The 18,201-nt window shown below is 42.1% G+C and overlaps 1 protein-coding gene across 1 annotated transcript; it reads left to right on the top strand.

The window, feature by feature from the left end:
- Positions 1-575: 575 nt before the first annotated feature.
- On the top strand, positions 576-15,854 carry LOC110083976 (alcohol dehydrogenase 1). The gene is made up of 9 exons (XM_020802929.3): positions 576-732; positions 6,136-6,237; positions 7,046-7,187; positions 7,950-8,037; positions 8,413-8,635; positions 11,680-11,940; positions 13,439-13,574; positions 15,094-15,232; positions 15,697-15,854. Exons 1-9 carry the CDS (start codon positions 715-717, stop codon positions 15,719-15,721), a joined length of 1,134 nt encoding a protein of 377 aa, XP_020658588.1. The 5' UTR covers positions 576-714; the 3' UTR covers positions 15,722-15,854.
- The last annotated feature ends 2,347 nt before the right edge of the window (positions 15,855-18,201 follow it).

Genomic DNA, 18,201 nt, shown 5'->3' with positions numbered 1-18,201 from the left:
ATGCCATTTGAAGAGAGGCAGGGAGAGAAGCACCAGCACCATGATTCATGGACTCTGTTGCACAACCACAGAAAGCCACGGGATGGGAGGGGGCTTCTTTTGTTCAACCCTTGCCTGCTCAGTTTTTGCAATGTCACTACAGCCTGCCCCTTGGCATCAAGTTTTGGCCTTGAAATGTCAGGAGATGGGAGGCTGTGGGCCAGGAAACTCTAGCCAAAAGCCCTGTCCTTGGTCCCTGCTTTATATGTGGCAATGTGTGTTTTTCCTGATAAATGTGATTTGTGACCAAAGGGAAATGGACCTAACAACTATTCCTCAGTGACTTGTGGCAGAATCTTGGACTCCCAATTTTGGATGTCCTTCTCATCTCACCTTATTCCCCAGAAAGTCTGTAGTGTGTTCAGCTTCTCTGTCTTTGTCTTATACATCTTTAGCTGAAAAGGGAGCTTGATTTTTATTTTAGATCCTCTTTTCTCTCAGCTGTTCAGATGAACTTTCACTACATACTTTGTGAGGCATTGAAGACCTTTGTATCACAGCTCCTAACAGGACTTCCCCTCTCCCTGCTCACTTATCATAGATTATGAAATGTGTGTGCCACACGGGTTGATATAAAAAGTTTTCTGGTTATCTTTGTATTCTTGTCAGAGCCAAAGGGATCAGCGCAAGTCTTTTGAAAAAGACTGCAGAGAGAAAGTCACGATCCTGGCACAGATGGCAACTGCAGGGAAGGTAAGGAAGATTGCTCCTTTTTGAACTAAGAGTCGTCAAATTCCCTAACCAGCACGGCTAGCCAGCATACTTTCTTGGGGTGTTCTGTGCAGCGCAAAAAAGTAACTTTCCCCATCTCTGGTGCCATCTAAATCTATACAAAAGTTTTTGCCAACGTTTCCGCGCCTGTGGGTATTAGATCCATTCTAAAATGAAAGAGCCAAGGGTTAGTAACTATCCGTTTCATATAGAAGGGCTCTGTGACTTCTGAATAAACTGACTCACGATATGTTGTAAAAGTAAACCTGTGAAGCTTTATTCCCCTGGTTGTTGTGGGGTTTTTTGGCTCCTTGGCCGTGTTCTGAAAGTTGTTCTTCCTAATGTTTCTCCAGTCCCTGTAGCTGGCATCTTCAGAGGACAGAGCATGAATAGAGTTCCTACTCCTGTCCTCTGAAGATGCCGGCCACAGAGACTGGCGAAACGTTAGGAAGAACAACCTTCAGAACACGGCCAAAGAGCCCGAAAAACTCACAACAACCATTAGATCCCAGCCATGAAAGCCTTTGAGAATACTTTATTCCCCTCTTGGAGAATCAAAAGCCTACTTGATATAGGTAAAGGTAAAGGTTCCCCTTGACAATTTTTGTCCAGTCGTGTCCGACTCTAGGGGGCGGCGCTCATCCCACTCTTCAAGCCATAGAGCCAGCGTTTGTCCGAAGACAATCTTTCCGTGGTCACATGGCCAGTGTGATTTAGACACGGAACGCTGTTTACCTTCCCACCGAGATGGTACCTATTTATCTACTCGCATTTGCATGCTTTCGAACTGCTAGGTTGGCGGGAGCTGGGACAAGCAATGGGCGCTCACTCCGTCGCGTGGATTCGATCTTACGACTGCTTGGTCTTCTGACCCTGCAGCACAGGCTTCTGCGGTTTAGCCCACAGTACATGAAGGAAAATAGGAATAGTAGCTTTGATGTTTCAGATGATGCTGAGAACTGTTGCATTGTGCGCAGGAACTGTTAACCAAGAGGTTTCAAGTGCAAATATTACCTTCACCAATAACTCATCAGGGTGCCTTACATGTGTTCTTTCATTTCATCTGCTCACATGCGCAAAGCGATTCTCACTGACTTAATAGCGCTTTTGCAGGGAATGTGAATATGAAAAATCATGAGCATCCTAAAACAAGATGAAAATGGTTACAATTATTACACTATAAATCAGTAGTTTCTCTGCTAGATGACAAGAGAGAGAGGGAGAGATTGTGACACCTTAGAGACTAACTGCTATATTTTAATGTGAGTTTTTGTGGATCAAGTCCACTTCATTAGACATGAGGGTGAGACTATACAACTGCCTTATTTATACAAGGCAAATATACAGTCTCACTCTTACGGTGGACCCTCGACTTACAGATTGCTCCACTTGCAGACTTTTCGAGTTACAGACTTCTCTGGCCGCAAAATTTAGGTTCGACTTGCAGCCGGAGAATCGACCTACAGATCGGGAAAAAAACAAAATGGAACAAAAACGGCCGGTTACGGATTAATTGATTTTCAATGCATTGTAGGTCAATGGAGCCTCGACCTACAGACTTTTTGACCTGCAGCCACTGTTCCAATACGGATTAATTCCGTAAGTAGAGGGTCCACAGTATATCTCAGGAAGTGGACTTGATCCACAAACACCCACATTAAAATACAACAATTAGCCTTCAACATTTTTATCTCTTATTTTGTCTTTGTTTGTCTATATGCTTGTACAGACGATCACAGCTACTTCATTGAAAGCAGTCTCTCTGATTGTCTTGTGAAAGAATTTTGAGAAAAAGGATAAGAAAGAGCAGAATTTGGCTGTTGGCAACATCATAGCAAGATAGTCTTCTGTTTCAGCATAAGAAGGTTTAATATTATAGTCTTGAAACATCCTTAACATCCCTGACTCGAAAACAGGGCTGGCAGCCCTCATTACAGCCAGAATCTCAATACAAAATTTTTCAGGATGAGTATGCTTATGAGTGCTCAATCTGTTGACCATATAGAAATTGTTGATGACATGGCAACTTTAAGGCTCTTGTTCTTCCTTCTTATGTCTTTTTTATCCTTAAGCTCAGCTTGGATCAGGCAGCCCTTCAAATGGAAGATACTGTAGCTTCAAATACAGCATTATTTTCTGGAAAAGAGGACAACACAGCCAATCTAGCCCTGGATTTGCCTTCTCCCTGACACGCCAGCTGTCTTAATACTGGGAGTGTGTATCATGCCCCCTTCAGAGGGCAACCTAGGCCACCCAATGAGGAAGGGCAGATGGGACCAAGGGACCTACAGATTATTCCAGAAGGTTCTGGGCCCTTGAAGGGGAGAAGCAGAGCCAGATCAATTTCTCCCACATTAATTAAAAATGTGGGAAGTACTCCTCAAGACTTGGATAGACTGAGTCACATATTTTTCTTTTAACCAAAGGAAGTTCAAATCATCCCAGAGTATCTCCACTGCCCTCAGGTCCTATTCATTCCTTCCTTCTGTTTTCCTGTTGGTTGCTTGCCAGCAAAAGTGGAATCCAGATGTTTCACTTTGATTAGTTTTCATAAACAGAGACAGAAATAATGGATCTCAGTTGCTGGACGAGTACAAAGACAGGGCAGATGCTGAGAGGAAGGAAGCTGTTATAGAGCAGGACCGCCATATCCACTGGGGAGTGGTTCCAAGCCCCACTGTGGATACTGAAAACCGTGAATAATAGCAAATACTTAGATGGATAGACAGCATGGTAAAAGGGGCGGGAACCCAAAAAAATTTTCACATGCATTACCACATCTGGCCAAAAGACGGCAGCAGAGACCATGTTATGTATTCTTCATTAACAATTATTTATTTATTTATGTATTTATGTATTTATGTATTTATTTATTTATTTATTTATTTATTTACAATATTTTTTAGCCGCACCATTGCCAGTGGCTTCTTATAGCATGGTCTCTAGCTCCCTGTAGTGGCCGGTTCTGGTAATACATTTGAAAATAGTTTTTCTGGGTTTTTTCTTTTAATATTTTTAATATTTTAAGACAGTGGATAAATGAAAATGCGAACACTGATTCCACAGATACTGGGTCCTATTGTATTCTACTTCTAAAGTCTACATAGTTTGCTACTATCTTTAATAATCTTTACAACAGCACACAGAAAGGCAGGTAAGCAGAGTGAATGAGTGGAATTTGCCCCTTCTCCTATTCATATTCAGGAGATTCTGGCTTTTCCTGGAGGTTATTCCCTACATGTAGAGCAGCTTTATCAGAAGCTGCTCGCACCACCATATACTTCTTTATCAAATCAGAGGAGAACAGAAGGTTGTGAGGAGTTAGGATTGCGTGCAAATAAAGTTCTTCCCAGACTGTGCTAGTGGGTTTGATCAAGGGGAGCTCCAGAATTAGAATGATTTCATTCCACATCAGATATCCAGATATTTTTGTCAGCATGCAGAAGACAGCTGACGATTTAGAGAACTAGGGGCAGAGTCTGCGTCCCCTGAGGTTCCTGCCCTAGAAGACAGCATTTCAATGCCTATTTGGAATGATTAAATGGCTTGCTTAACTGTTTGTTTAAAATTACTACAAACAAATGGAGTTCACAGACCACATGGGCAGAAACCCTGTCACCTTGCAGATGCTGTTGAACTCAAATTACTATCAATCTCAGCCAGGCTAGAGGTTCCTCAACTCAAATGAACTTAGCCCCTCAGGCGATCATTCTCAGCTACATCTCATGGTCAAACTAAATGTGATGCACTAGAAAACCAAATCCCTTTAAGCATTAAAACATATCTGCTTGCTCTAGTATTAACACTTTCTGGTTCTATAGGACTATTTTTTTAAAAAAGAGTATTATTTATTTTATTTTATTTTTATTTTATTAGACTTCTACCCCACCCACCTAGACCAAAGGTCTACTCTGAGCGGCATTACAATTTTAAAAACAATAAAAGTTTTGCAAACCCAAACGTTATAAAAATGTTTTTTTAAATAACAAAACAGTAGTGATACAAACCCAGCCAGCCCCAAAGTAAATGCTACAATTTCTACACTCTGAGTAGTTTTCATCAGCACCAAAGCAGGAGTTGCTTGAAGAAACGAGGAAGAATGGAAATGTCTCTCTGAAGCCAAGAAAGAACAAGGTCCCAGATATATTTATTGATTGAGGCAGGAAATCTGCAACATAAACAAAACAGCTCCAAGTATACTATCTTTAGAACCTTAAACCAAGGTAGTAAAGGCCTTATCAGTGTCCAGGAAAACAGCAGCTTCTGCCCCTTTAGCTATCCCACTCTTTCTCAGCTGAAATCTTGAAACACAGAACTTTTTAAAATTATCCCACTGGTTGGACTGAACCAAATAATCCATAAGGGTTACACTAGCACAAGCTTTGCCACCTCCATGTCATGTAAATTAACTTGTTTTGCTTTATGATCGGTCATTGGGAAGCAAACACAGGCTTAATATGTGAGCTTGATTGTTCACGTATGGAACTCTGAGGAAATCCCATTGCTGTAGGACAAACATGCTAAACATCCTTCAAAATGTTAACTGAGCCTTGCCTCAGTTTTGATGCTCAGATGCTTTGTGGGAGGGATCAAGAAAACGGAACCCAGTACTTTTTGCTGGCTGAACATATGCTCTACAAAAGCAAGGGCAGGTGATACATACATTAGAGCACTGAAAAATAAAAATGCTAGATATCTTGGCCCATGAGGGAGAAAATGTTACCAGCAGATGTCCTGATCTGTGGTGGTAAAATACAATGGTAAGAAAGTGAATCCAAAATGGAACAAAATGATGCCTTTGAATTGTGGTGCTGGAGGAGGCTCTTGAGAGTCCCCTGGACTGCAAGGAGAACAAACCTATCAATTCTAAAGGAAATCAACCCTGAGTGCTCATTGGAAGGACAGATCCTGAAGCTGAGGCTCCAGTACTTTGGCCATCTGATGAGAAGAGAAGACTCCTTGGAAAAGACCTTGATGTTAGGAAAGTGTGACGGCAAGAGGAGAAGGGGACGACTGAGGATGAGATGGCTGGACAGTGTCTGCGAAGCAACCAACATGAAATTGACAGACCTCCGGGAGGCAGTGGAAAATAGGCGGGCCTGGCGTGCTCTGGTCTATGCGGTCACGAAGAGTCGGACACGACTAAACGACTAAACAACAACAACAACAAGAAAGTGAATAACTAGCCAATGCTGCCATTTCAGGAAATTCAGAATCAGCTGTCTGAAGGGGCCACTGCATTCTGGCCCTGTTTCAGTTCTGGTTCAGCAGTTGTATTACCACTCCAGTTTCTAGGAGACGGATCTCTCACTGAAACCATTGTGACGGACACTTTTGAATTTTCATCTCACCTACTTCTGTTTCCAATGTCATGTGTGTATGCAGGTCATTAAATGCAAGGCAGCGATAATCTGGGAAGCTGGCAAAACGCCTTCTGTTGAAGAGGTGGAGGTGGCACCTCCAAGAAGTGGTGAAATCAGAGTGAAGGTAAAAGCTCTTGATCAAAAAGGGGAAGTTTCCCCCTCTCTGTTTAATATGAATTATTTCTGCAGTGCATAAACATCTGGCACCTAAATTATGAAGACATAGGGTAAGGCGGCAATGGATGCAAGAGTAATGGCTTAGATTATAATAGGTCTTAACTGGATCTGATCTAAGACAACTGTTGTCAGGTATGAACTGAGGATGAAAATATGCAGTACAGGTGGCATGTTGCTCCAAGTGGGAATTCCTTAAGTGCTGAAAGACATCTGTTTGTCAAAACAGGAGTTTTATGATTGGCCATCAGGAAATGAACGTGAGCTTTATCAGTTTTGCTCAGGTGCAAAACTCTGCCAGAATCGTATCTTTGAAATGCTAGCCTGTTTTCAGGTTCTAATGATCTGCTCTCTGATTTATCATTTGATCCTGGGTCAAAGCAGTACAAATACGGAAACAACAAACATAATGTGGTCATGCTCACCAGGAGAGGTTGCTGCCACCTTTGGAGTTACCACAATGTCAGGGGTGGAGTTGTGTTGAATCCCCTAGTCTCTTTTTTCCTTTCCTTTTTTACTAGCTGCATCAGCTGCTGGTTCTGATTTGCAAGTGAAAACTCCCTTTCTCTCCTCAGAGCACAACCAAATATCTGTTTCTTTGCTTTCCTGTAGTAAATTCAGTGACAATGGTAGAAAGGGATCTGTGCCTTTAATTCAGCTTTCAAGACTCCTATCTAAAGTAATGGAGTGTCCGTCCACACAAATGACATGTTTATGGGGATGGTAACCATTTGCAACCTACTGTTCTGTTCACACAGATAGTGGCTACTGGGATCTGTCGAACTGATGATCATGTCCTGAAAGGTTTTTTCCCTAACATAAGCTACCCAGTTATTGCAGGCCATGAAGGAGCTGGAATTGTTGAGAGTGTTGGACCAGGAGTCACCTGTGTAAAGCCAGGTAAGAGTGAAGCAGGTGAGAAATTAAGATGCGCCTTAGTATTAGACAGCACATCATGTAAAGTATTGCTGGGAAACAGTGGTGGTCCTCAATTTGTTCTTGGCCTCCATGTCCCATTCTCCCTCCACATCTCATATTTCACTATTGGAGGGATGATGGGAACAGTAGCTTGTTACATTCTGGAGGGCTCATGCACCAGTTCTTCATCTATGATGCAAAGGGCTGTAACAGAGCAGTTTTCAGTTCTGTTAGCTGCCCAGAGAACAGGTACAAGAAGGGCTGATATACTCATATGCCAAATAAATGATTACAAATTAGAGCAAATAGCAGGGAAGAAGAAGGTGCTTAATGCACCTAAAATTATTCCATATTTCATTTCCCACAGCCTTGGATGAGTGGGTGGAGGCCAACAGAGCAATACATTAGTACAACTAGTTGCAACTTGGTCACCAAAAAGATTTCTGGAGCAATTTGTTGCAGGGAAATACACAGACACAAAAATGCTTCTTTTGCCGTTACTCACCTAGGCAAATCACTTTTAAGGAACTGCCACAAAACTGGCCTAGAATTTTAAATAACCTAAGTTAAAATTAAGCCAAAAGGAATTTGTCATGTTTTATTGATATGGAACAGACTTGGCTTTTTTAAAAAATTTATATTTAAAGAAAATTTCCTAAATCTTTGAATTTAGCTGCTCAGCAATTTGGAATTTTAATATACCAAATATGCCACTATTGTATTTTTTTCTCTCTCCCCTACAAGGTGATAAAGTAATTCCTCTTTGCCTGCCTCAGTGTGGAGAATGTGACTGCTGCTTGAGTCCAAAAACTAATTATTGCCTCAAGAACCAGTAAGTTCTTCTGATGTCTAGCACATCTCAACCATGAAGCGAATGTGTCTTTGTTTCCTATACAAGAGCAACCTCACTTCCCAAATACTTTATGTTCTAAGAAAGATACTGTACCCTGTTGTTGGGAGAACCCATCCCTCCATTTTAGCTGCTGTAAGGTTTGTATATGAAAGAGGGAATTGGTGGATGGAGTGAGCTAAATCACATCATCACCCCTACTAATAAAAAGGCCCTACTGTTTCAACCCTATGAGTCTCTACTCTGCTGTACTGCTAGTGACATCTTTCATTATCCATTTGTGTTTCCCAATAACAGTGACAATGATTTTTTAGCCCAGCCAATAATACTGACCTGTCTGAATCTCCCACCATTTAGCTTCCAGGGATCTTTTCAAAACTGGATGCCAGACAAGACTAACAGGTTCACCTGTAGAGGAAAACAGGTTTATCACTTCCTGTGGACAAGTACCTTCTCTGAATACACAGTTTTGCCTGAAGCTTCCATTGTAAAAATCAGTGATGAGGCTCCGCTGGATAAAGTCTGCCTCTTTGGCTGTGCCTTCCCCACTGGTTATGGTGCTGCTATCAATACCGCTAAGGTAACAATCTTGGGTGCCTGCTTCCCAGAGACAGCAGAAGTTACTTCCTTGGCCACTGCTTTGAGATGCTGGGAGTAGTAATTTAAAGAAGTAACTTTTTCCCATAAGACTGTGGTTTCTTAATACTGGTGGTGGGCCCTTGCAAGAATCACTTTTCCTGAACGTCTTCAAGATACAAGCAGAATGGCTTGAGCTATTCTGCTCTCATTGGTTTAAGCTGTTCTAGAACAGCCTTCCACAAGTTGGTGCTTTCCAGAGATGTTGGCCAAACACCCACACTCACTACAGCTATAATCCAACACACAGAAGAAGGAAACAGAAAACGATGAAATAAAACATTGTGCGGATGGGCAGAAGGTACCACTGATCTTTCTGGATCAATGGTTCCTAATCTTGGGTCCCCAGCTATTCTTTGACTACAAGTCCCAGAAACCTTCACCACTAGCTATGCCGGCCAGGATTTTTGGGAGTTGTAGTCCAAGAACCACTGCTCTGGACACCGGCTAGGGAAAGTGAGGCTCTTTAGATATCATTGGATGTCAACTCCCACTGTTTCTAATCACTGGCTATGTTAACGAGAGTATCTGGGAGAAGGAGGCCAACAACACATTTTGCTTACCCCTGTCCTAGGCTATGATTGAGCAGACATAAGCCTTCTTGGGTCAACTTTAAGCTCTTTTCTTTCTAGCACCACAAGCAAATGATCCCATTAGAAAACAATGTGTATGCCTATTGTGGCGAAGTGACCGGATTGGTAAAGTGCAGCAGTGTCACCACAACTGAGCAGCCTGTACTGCTCCTGCTCCAGGCAATGTTACTCTCCAGAGCCAACCAGGCGTCAAAGGTCTGGGTCTGCAGGGTCTGAATGGCTGGATAACTCAGTGGCTTACGTCTCTAGCTACAGAGACGGTTGGGAGTTCAATTCCCCACTGAGCCTCTTTGAGACAAGCTGGACTCAATGATCCATAGGTCCCTTGCAGCTCTGCAGTTCAAAGGTTATTATAATTTCACAGTGAAGTATTGTGTAGTGGTAAGACTAGTTTCTCCTTGCACTCTGCTAACAATATAGTAGGACCCCCATGTCCGTAATGAAAACTCTGCATGATAGCAAACACTTTGTGTGTATATATAAAATAATAAAAGGGAAAAACACAGAAAAAATATTTTCACATGCGCTACAGGAGGTTCCAGAGACCATAGGTAAAGGTAAAGGTTCCCCTTGACAATTTTTGTCCAGTCGTGTTCGACTCTAGGGGGCGGTGCTCATCCCCGTTTCCAAGCCATAGAGCCAGCGTTTGTCCGAAGACAATCTTCCGTGGTCACATGGCCAGTGCGACTTAGACACGGAACACTGTTACCTTCCCACCGAGGTGGTCCCTATTTATCTACTTGCATTTGCATGCTTTCGAACCGCTAGGTTGGCGGGAGCTGGGACAAGCGGCGGGAGCTCACTCCGTCGCGTGGATTTGATCTTACGACTGCTTAGTCTTCTGACCCTGCAGCACAGGCTTCTGCGGTTTAGCCCGCAGCACCACCACGTCCCTTCCAGAGACCATACTATGTATTATTCACTAAGCCGCCCAGAGACCTTTGGGTAGAGTGGGCGGCATATAAGTTAAATGAATGAATGAATGAATGAATGAATGAATGAATGAATGAATGAATGAATGAATGAATAAATGAATAAATAAATAAATAAATAAATAAATAAATAAATAAATAAATGAATGAATGAATGAATGAATGAATGAATAAATAAATAAATAAATAAATAAATAAATAAATAAATAAATAATTCATAGAACTGTCTCTGGCACCTTCTAGTGGCCAGTTCTGGTAATACATATGAAAATAGTTTTTCTGAATTTTTTTATTTTAATATTTTTAAATTTTTCAGACTCTGCATAAGTGAAATCATGGATACTGATCCCACAGATATGGTGGTCCTACTGTACCTGACTGTGATCAATGAGTCAGGTACTTCGGCCTGGCCCATTCTGAGGAGACCAGCACTTATATGGCCCATGCATTTTTTTTGTACAGCCCACTTGCCAGCCCACTTACCAGCCACCTGCCTTTCTGTTTTCATTTCCAAGTCTGAGCAACCATTAATCATAGAACTCATCAACCAAACAGCCTACTTTGCATAAACAAACAGAGTAGCTGTAAGCACTTTCTGATGCTGGTCATGTTTTTTCAGTACTAGAACTGAATCGGCACTATCTTTTCAAACAAACACATTGGCCGCTCCAGGCATCCTTCAATTCAGGACCCTTATCTGAGTGAACAAATATATTTTATTGCTACTGTTGGGTAGGTGGGTTTTCTAAAGTGGCTTATAATTTTCAGATACACAGGTCAGAAACCCATGCCAGTCACCCAGAGATTGACTAATAACTCCCAAACTGCCTTTCCACAATCCCAGCCCTAAGCTATGCCTGATCTGGTTAGCTGTATTCCAGCACTCCTGCTGTATCCTCTATTCCAGTGGTCCCCAACCTTGGGTCTCCAGATGTTCTTAGACTTCAACTCCCAAAAATCCTGGCCAGCAGAGATGGTGGTAAAGGCTTCTGGGAGTTGTTGTCCAAGAACATCTGGAGGCCCAAGGTTGGGGACCACTGCTCTATCCTATGTCTTCTTTTACTCTGTTCATTATGCATTACTCAGCTTTCTTCCAAGGAACTCAGAGAAGCATACACTGCTACTCACCTTACTGTCTAACTCTCAGAACAACTTTGTGAGGGAGGACAAACTGAGATTGAGTGACTGGTTGAAGATCACCCAGTGATCTTTCATACTTCAGCAGGGAATTGAACCTGGATCCCCTATATCTCAGCCCACTATTCTGACCACTACATCATGATGGTGGCCTGTGGAAACTATATCTTCACTGAATTCTGTTTCTGTATTGGCTTTCTTCCTATCTGCCCCATATTTTGTCAACCTTAATTTCAATCCCACATCTCCAGACCCTGATCTTGCTATACTTTGCATATGTCCTTGGAAATCATTCTTACAGATCTCTTGTATATATGGATTTTCAGGTTGAGCCTGGTTCTACCTGTGCCATCTTTGGCTTGGGAGGTATTGGTCTGTCTGTTGTCATTGGCTGCAAGACAGCCGGAGCATCGAGGATCATTGGGGTTGACATCAACAAGTCCAAATTTGCAAAAGCCAAAGAATTAGGAGCCACTGAGTGCATTGCTCCTCAAGATTTCAAGAAGCCCATCAATGAGGTGCTCATGGAGATGACTGGTCTTGGTGTGGATTATGCATTTGAAGCGATTGGACGTATTGACACAGAGGTATGTCGTCTCTCTTGACTATCTTCCCAGTTTTTAATTTTGTTGCTGAAGATAGCTTCAGATATTGTGTGCTAACTTCAAAAACAAGAGTACAGAATGCTTCATATGCCCCCATTCCATACCTCTGAAAGACTCTGGGATGTTATTTTTCAGAATGATAAATATAGCAACATGTTGAAACCATCCATAACTCAGCAGCATTAAAATGATGCTCTGGTCTTGGAGCATCATCCTACTACTTTTCAGTTGTGGGTCACTTTAGCTCAATGTGGGTTTCAGCCTTGCCCAACACTGGCAACAACTCCTTCAGTGATAACCTGTGATGGAAATAAAAGTGTCCCTGCTCTACTGCCCCTCCCTCAGTTTCTGTCTCTGGATGGGAGCAAGGAGGAAGTGGAGAGAAAGAGGCATCCTTATCCAGCAAGAAGGACAGCTGACTGACCTGGGAGGCAACACCTTATTTACATGTACAGTGGTGCCCCGCATAGCAACATTAATCCGTTCCAGGATTAATGTCACTATCCGGATTCGTCGCTATGCGGGGGGGAAACCCATAGGAGCGCATTAAACTCCGTTTAATGTGTTCCTATTGGGGAAAAACTCACCGCTATGCGGGGAATCCTCCATCCGGCTGCCATTTTTGCCACCCGGTAAGCGAGGGCAGGGTGCGAAAACGCTGCGGGCGGTCATTTTGTTGACCCAGCGGCCATTTTGGAACCACCGATCAGCTGTTTGTAAAACATTGCAATGCGAAGATCGGTAAGCAAAACGCTTACTGGTCATCGCAATGCGATGTTTTCCCTATCTAAAACATCGCAATGCGATCACATTAGCGATCACAAAAAAGCGTCGCTATGCGGATTCGTCGTTAAACAGTGCGCTCGTTAAGCGAGGCACCACTGTATAATGTTGTTTCTTGTCACTGATCTGTTGTCCTGAGTTTCTGTGGCCTTGAGAAGTGGCTAATAGTGCCATCCCTGAATGAGATAAATGTCAACCACCTCCAGTTCTCTTAACCTATATTTCAAGCTCAAAAATCACATATATTCCATATGGTAGATCTCTTCTCCAACTGCTATGGTTTGTAGCTAGCCCTTCACATGCTCTCCTTTCATAAGCAATTAACCTGGGGAAACTGTCGAAAACAGTGGTTCCCAACCTTGGGTCCTCGGATGTTCTTGGACTGCAACTCCCAGAAATCCTGGTCAGCACAGCTTGTGGTGAAGGCTTCTGGGAGTTTTACTCCAAGAACATCTGAGGACCCAAGGTTGGGAACCACTGATATAAAAGAGGTGAGGGAGAAATCAGGAAGGCAGCTTCACAAGAACATGTGAAGAGTTACTAGACCTGGGCCTGAATCCATTTGGTATCTCTAACTAGAGTATTCAGTGAGTCTGCTCTTCTTAAAATCGGCATTGGCTTTCAGCCCAGTCTAGTCCAGAATTCTGCTCCTTGATCCTTTCAAATTCTTATCTTGTTTTTCTTGTATCTCAAATAGGCCACTGCCCTCTCATCCTGTCATGCTGGTCATGGAGTCTGTGTGCTGATTGGGGAACCCCCTGCAGGATCCCAGCTTTCCATCACTCCTATTCAGCTCATATCAGGGAGGAAACTCACAGGCTGCTTGGTTGGAGGTGTGGATTTGGTTAAAATGCTCATATGACAATTAACTGCCTGTATGTGCAGATGATGAATTCACTGACATAGGATGTGCAGTCCCAAACTGCTCAGGTCTGGAACAAATACAAAGACAGGTTGGGAAACATTTATTCTGTTCCTGGATGAAGCTATGGATTCCCTTGGCCCAGTACCCATTCCCTAGCATCACAAGCATTGCATTGAGCTAGAAGTTCATTGTGAACTGACATCACAAAGAGCAATAAGGGCAGGAATCAAGATAGTCCTTTTGAAATCATGACCCCCATCCTTATCAATATAGAATAAGAGGTTTTAGAGAACTATGAGGGACTTGCCATTATACACACAAGCATATCATTTTACGGGGTGGAGCTCATCCTGCCATAACAGGATGAAGAGTAACCTGTGGTTTGACCATTGTCTACTACTGTCAGTGTATGTTGGAACTGCTTGGCCATATATGTTATTCTTACATGCCTTTAAGTCACTTCCAACTTATGGCAACTCTATTAATTAATGGCCTCCAAAAGGTCTTATCATGAATAGCTCAGCTTAGGTCTTCCAATATAAAGAGACATCTCACACTGGGTCTTTGTAGAAGCATAGAGCAGTTAGAGCAGTACGACAATGGAACCAAGAGGTGAGTACTCCAACTCTGGAGGTTTTTAAGAGAAATTTAGAAAGCCATCTGGAAGATATCCTTTGATTTGTATTCCTGTACCGAACAGGGGGTTGGACCTGATGGCCTAATAGGCCCTTTCCAACTTCATTATTCTCTGTCATTCTATGATTCTATGATAAACAGTGATATAAACAAGGGCTTATTTCCATGGTGATCTCACAATGCAAAGGCTGGAAATATCACCGGCCATGGAATCTGTGTTTGGCATCCCAAATAAAGTGTTGATAGATAGAACACGGAAGCGTGAACAGATATTATGGTCTGATTAAAATGATACAACAAGGCAGAAAATTACAGGAACTCTGGCTTGTCACAAACAAATCAAACCATAGACTTTTGCTCCATGGTTTATTTCATGTCAGTCAAAGGCGGGCACTTTCTATCCTCTGGTTTGTTTTATTCCCCCTGTCCTCACCCCCCCACCCCCACCCCCACACAAAGTAATCAAATCACAACCTTGGATTCTCTGACTTGTTGGGAGCAGTGGGGGCAGAGAAGAGAAAGCATTTTTATTCAGATGATACAACATCCTGATTTTGGAGGGCTCCAGGGTTTGTTTAGCTGCTCCCACTGCAACTGGAAGCAACTGAAAATGGAGAATCAGTTAACTGTTTGTTAGCCAGGGCCTCCTCTGAACCTCTGGCTCATTGTGCCATCCTAACTGAAGCTATGACTTGGAAACTAAAAGGGGGTCAAGACTCAAAAATGAGTGGGAATCACTGTTCTAAAACTTTCATGAATATCAAAGAGTCAATATTTATCTCCTGCAAATCCATCCATCCATCTATCCAGTATATGCCAGCAAAGTCCAACAGTACTTTGTTTTCCTCCAGGCTGGAAGTTGAAAGATGCTCTCCCTAAACTAGTTTCTGATTACATGAACAAGAAATTTAACACAGATACCTTAATAACTCATGTACTGCCCTTTGAGAAAATTGGTGAAGGCTTTGAGCTGCTACAAACTGGGAAAAGGTAAGATTTCTAATTTTTAAAACTTTTGTCCTGCCCAACTCAGAGTCTGGATTTTTATCCTAACCCAACCGTTTGTGGTGAGGTTGGGAGATAATGGGTCAAACCAGACAATAAGGTGCATATATATTTCCTATGTTTTATCTTTCCCCCGAAGATATATATCCTCAAAGATACATGATTCCACAGTCAGACTTCCAAATTAAGACTTTGTTTATCTGCCTGTGATCAGTCATGAAACAAAGCATGCTAAATGCAGAATATGTTATTGAAGGAAACTGCATGCAATAACAGGCAGCCATGTTTCATCAGCTGAGGGAGCACCTCTCATAAAAACATGCTAAGTGCTACATCAGGTTCAGAATCCTCTGTGATCTCAGTTGATGCATCCCGACTGGTGTTTTTACAAAAAATGGTGGAGGGAAGAGCATATATATTAACTATTCTTTTTCCCCTCTTTCTTTCAGTATCCGCTGTGTCTTGTTGTTTTAACCCAGCCTCTTCATCTTTTGCATACCTACCTAAATTCAACAGAATTTGAACAAACAGAAATATTTATATGGCATAATTGCTTTTGACAGCACTTCTGATAGCTCACAAGTTCAAAGCTGACATCTGTCTAGTCGCACTGGCCACATGACCACGGAAACTCTCTTTGGACGAACGCTGGCTCTATGGCTTGGAAAACGGGGATGAGCACTGCACCCCAGAGCCGGACACGACTAGACTAAATGTCAAAGGGAACCTTTACCTTTACCTAAGCAAGCAAAGCAAAAATTTCACTATTGGACCATAGAAACAATATGCTCCTTCTGTAATATTTTCCACATACTGGCCTTTTGGCCTTTTCACAATTTAATCTTCAAGCATTAAAGGGAGCTAACAAAGATCTGAATGAATAGCCAAGCATCAGTTATACAGTAGGACCAGATCTAACACTCATCCTATCTAGAGGGAACCCATTGAAATCAATTTCCTGTTATTAATATGTGCTTAAGCCATTGTTTGCTCATATTTTATGCTTGAACAGTTTCTAATGGAGGTATTATGAGCCTAAACAACTGTAATGTTTGTCCTGTGATTTCATTTCACAGGGACACTAGCTGCAGTTTACAGGGAACAGATGGGATGGGTACCTTTGCTTAGTGATAATTTTTATAAAGGCATGGGCTTTGGATTCTGATTAATAAAGAGATTTTCAGTTTTCATATTTTGTTGCTGTGTTTCTGTGAACAATGCGATAGTAAAGTGAAGAACCTATAGTCCTCTAGATCCTGTAGAGTGGCCATGTCAGCCTTGTTAGTACGGAGGAGTGATGATAATTGTAGCTTTAAAAAATATTGAGAGAAGATAACAGACATCCGTATCTCCTGTATTCCATTTCTGTGCAAGCCCATGGGCAGATGGGGTTGATTAAGACAGCATATCAAAACACACACCAGATAAGAGCTGGAAAGGCTGGTTGCTATTTGAAAAAAGGAAAGCTGTGTTTGCTGCACAATGAGTCAGAATGCCAAGTGGAACTTTTCTTACTTACAGAACAGAATGGTTTTGTAGTAAGCAATGTTGTTTGGGACAATCTCCAGCAGGACTCTCAAAAAAAACTGAACCAACAGCTTTGGCAGAAAAGCCTTTCAAATTCCAAGAAATAACAACCCAACTGTTACTACTGATTCTAGGCTCAAATTTAATAAAGCCCAAACACCTAACAATTTTAGAACAAACTGAGTCTTCCAAACCTAGGAAGTATATGTGTTATATGTGTAGTAAAACTGAACAATTAAGAACTGTATCTTATACATGCAACAAAATTGCCGTGACAACCTTGGGCCCTAGCTCATTCAGTTATGTGGAAGAAACATGACATACAGGGGAAAGGTCTGGTTTGAAAAGCAAAATCTTTGGCTGAGTCAAGGAGCGCACAGTATGTAAATATTTATTCAAACTTTACTCAGTAGAGTTTTGTCCCCATCCAAAGACATAACATGTTACATTTTAAAGCTATTGCAGTCTCAATGGTCATTAAAACAACAGAAGGTCAAACAATAAACATATTATTTAAATAAAACTGCAATCAAATTTGGGAAGATTCCATAACACATAAGCAGCAACAAACAAGCTGAACAGCATCCTGAAACATCACATCAATGTAATTTGCACAGAAACATGTACGTATAAGTTTGTTTCACATTATGGTGGTATTCTGACCTTCTTAATTTCCCTGCATGTATAGCAGGATTAAGGGCCCAGTGCTGCACCCCATAGTTTAGCCACTACCGCTACAAGAATCGGAACTGACAAAATGAATTCAAGATAGAGCACTGAAATGACTTCTTCCAAAATATCCACTGCACAAATGCAGGGAAAATAAAGACTACAATAGAGTCAAGTAATATGTTTGCAAGTAGATGTAAAACTTCAGAAACTAACAAAACCTAAGCCACAGTACTTAAAAAGTACTGTACTGTACTGTGCTGCTTATATACCACCCCATAGCACTTAAAGCACTCTCTGGCCGGTTTCCAAGTTAATTACGCAGGCTACACATTACCCCCCCCCCCGCAAGATGGGTACTCATTTTACCGACCTCAGAAGGATAGAAGGCTGAGTCAACCTTGAGCTGGCTACCTGGGATTGAACCTGGGACGTGAGGACAGTTTGGGCTGCAGTACAGCAGTGTAACCACTGTGCTAAAATGTAGTATGTTTTATTTTTGCTCTCAAAGCAATTGGTAAAGCAACCTGCTCAAATAGTTGTAGAACTGCAAAAAGCAACAAAACCTGCCCTTCTTCTTAGGGCAGAATTGAAGATTTGCCAGAAGCCCAAAATTCCCTACTCCATTTGCATTGATGTGCAAAGCATAAGCAGATCCACACTGTGAACATGAAGCAGAGGGGTTTCCCTTGCTTTATCTCCTTTACAAATCCCTCTGCGACCTGCTCTGCTCCCCCTAGATTGTGTATTTTGCACAC

Source organism: Pogona vitticeps, chromosome 5 (genome assembly GCF_051106095.1).
Source record: "Pogona vitticeps strain Pit_001003342236 chromosome 5, PviZW2.1, whole genome shotgun sequence".
In the NCBI taxonomy this organism is placed as follows: domain Eukaryota; kingdom Metazoa; phylum Chordata; class Lepidosauria; order Squamata; family Agamidae; genus Pogona; species Pogona vitticeps.
Note: the sequence above shows the minus strand (reverse complement) of the source record. Positions and strands in the feature narration are given on the sequence as shown.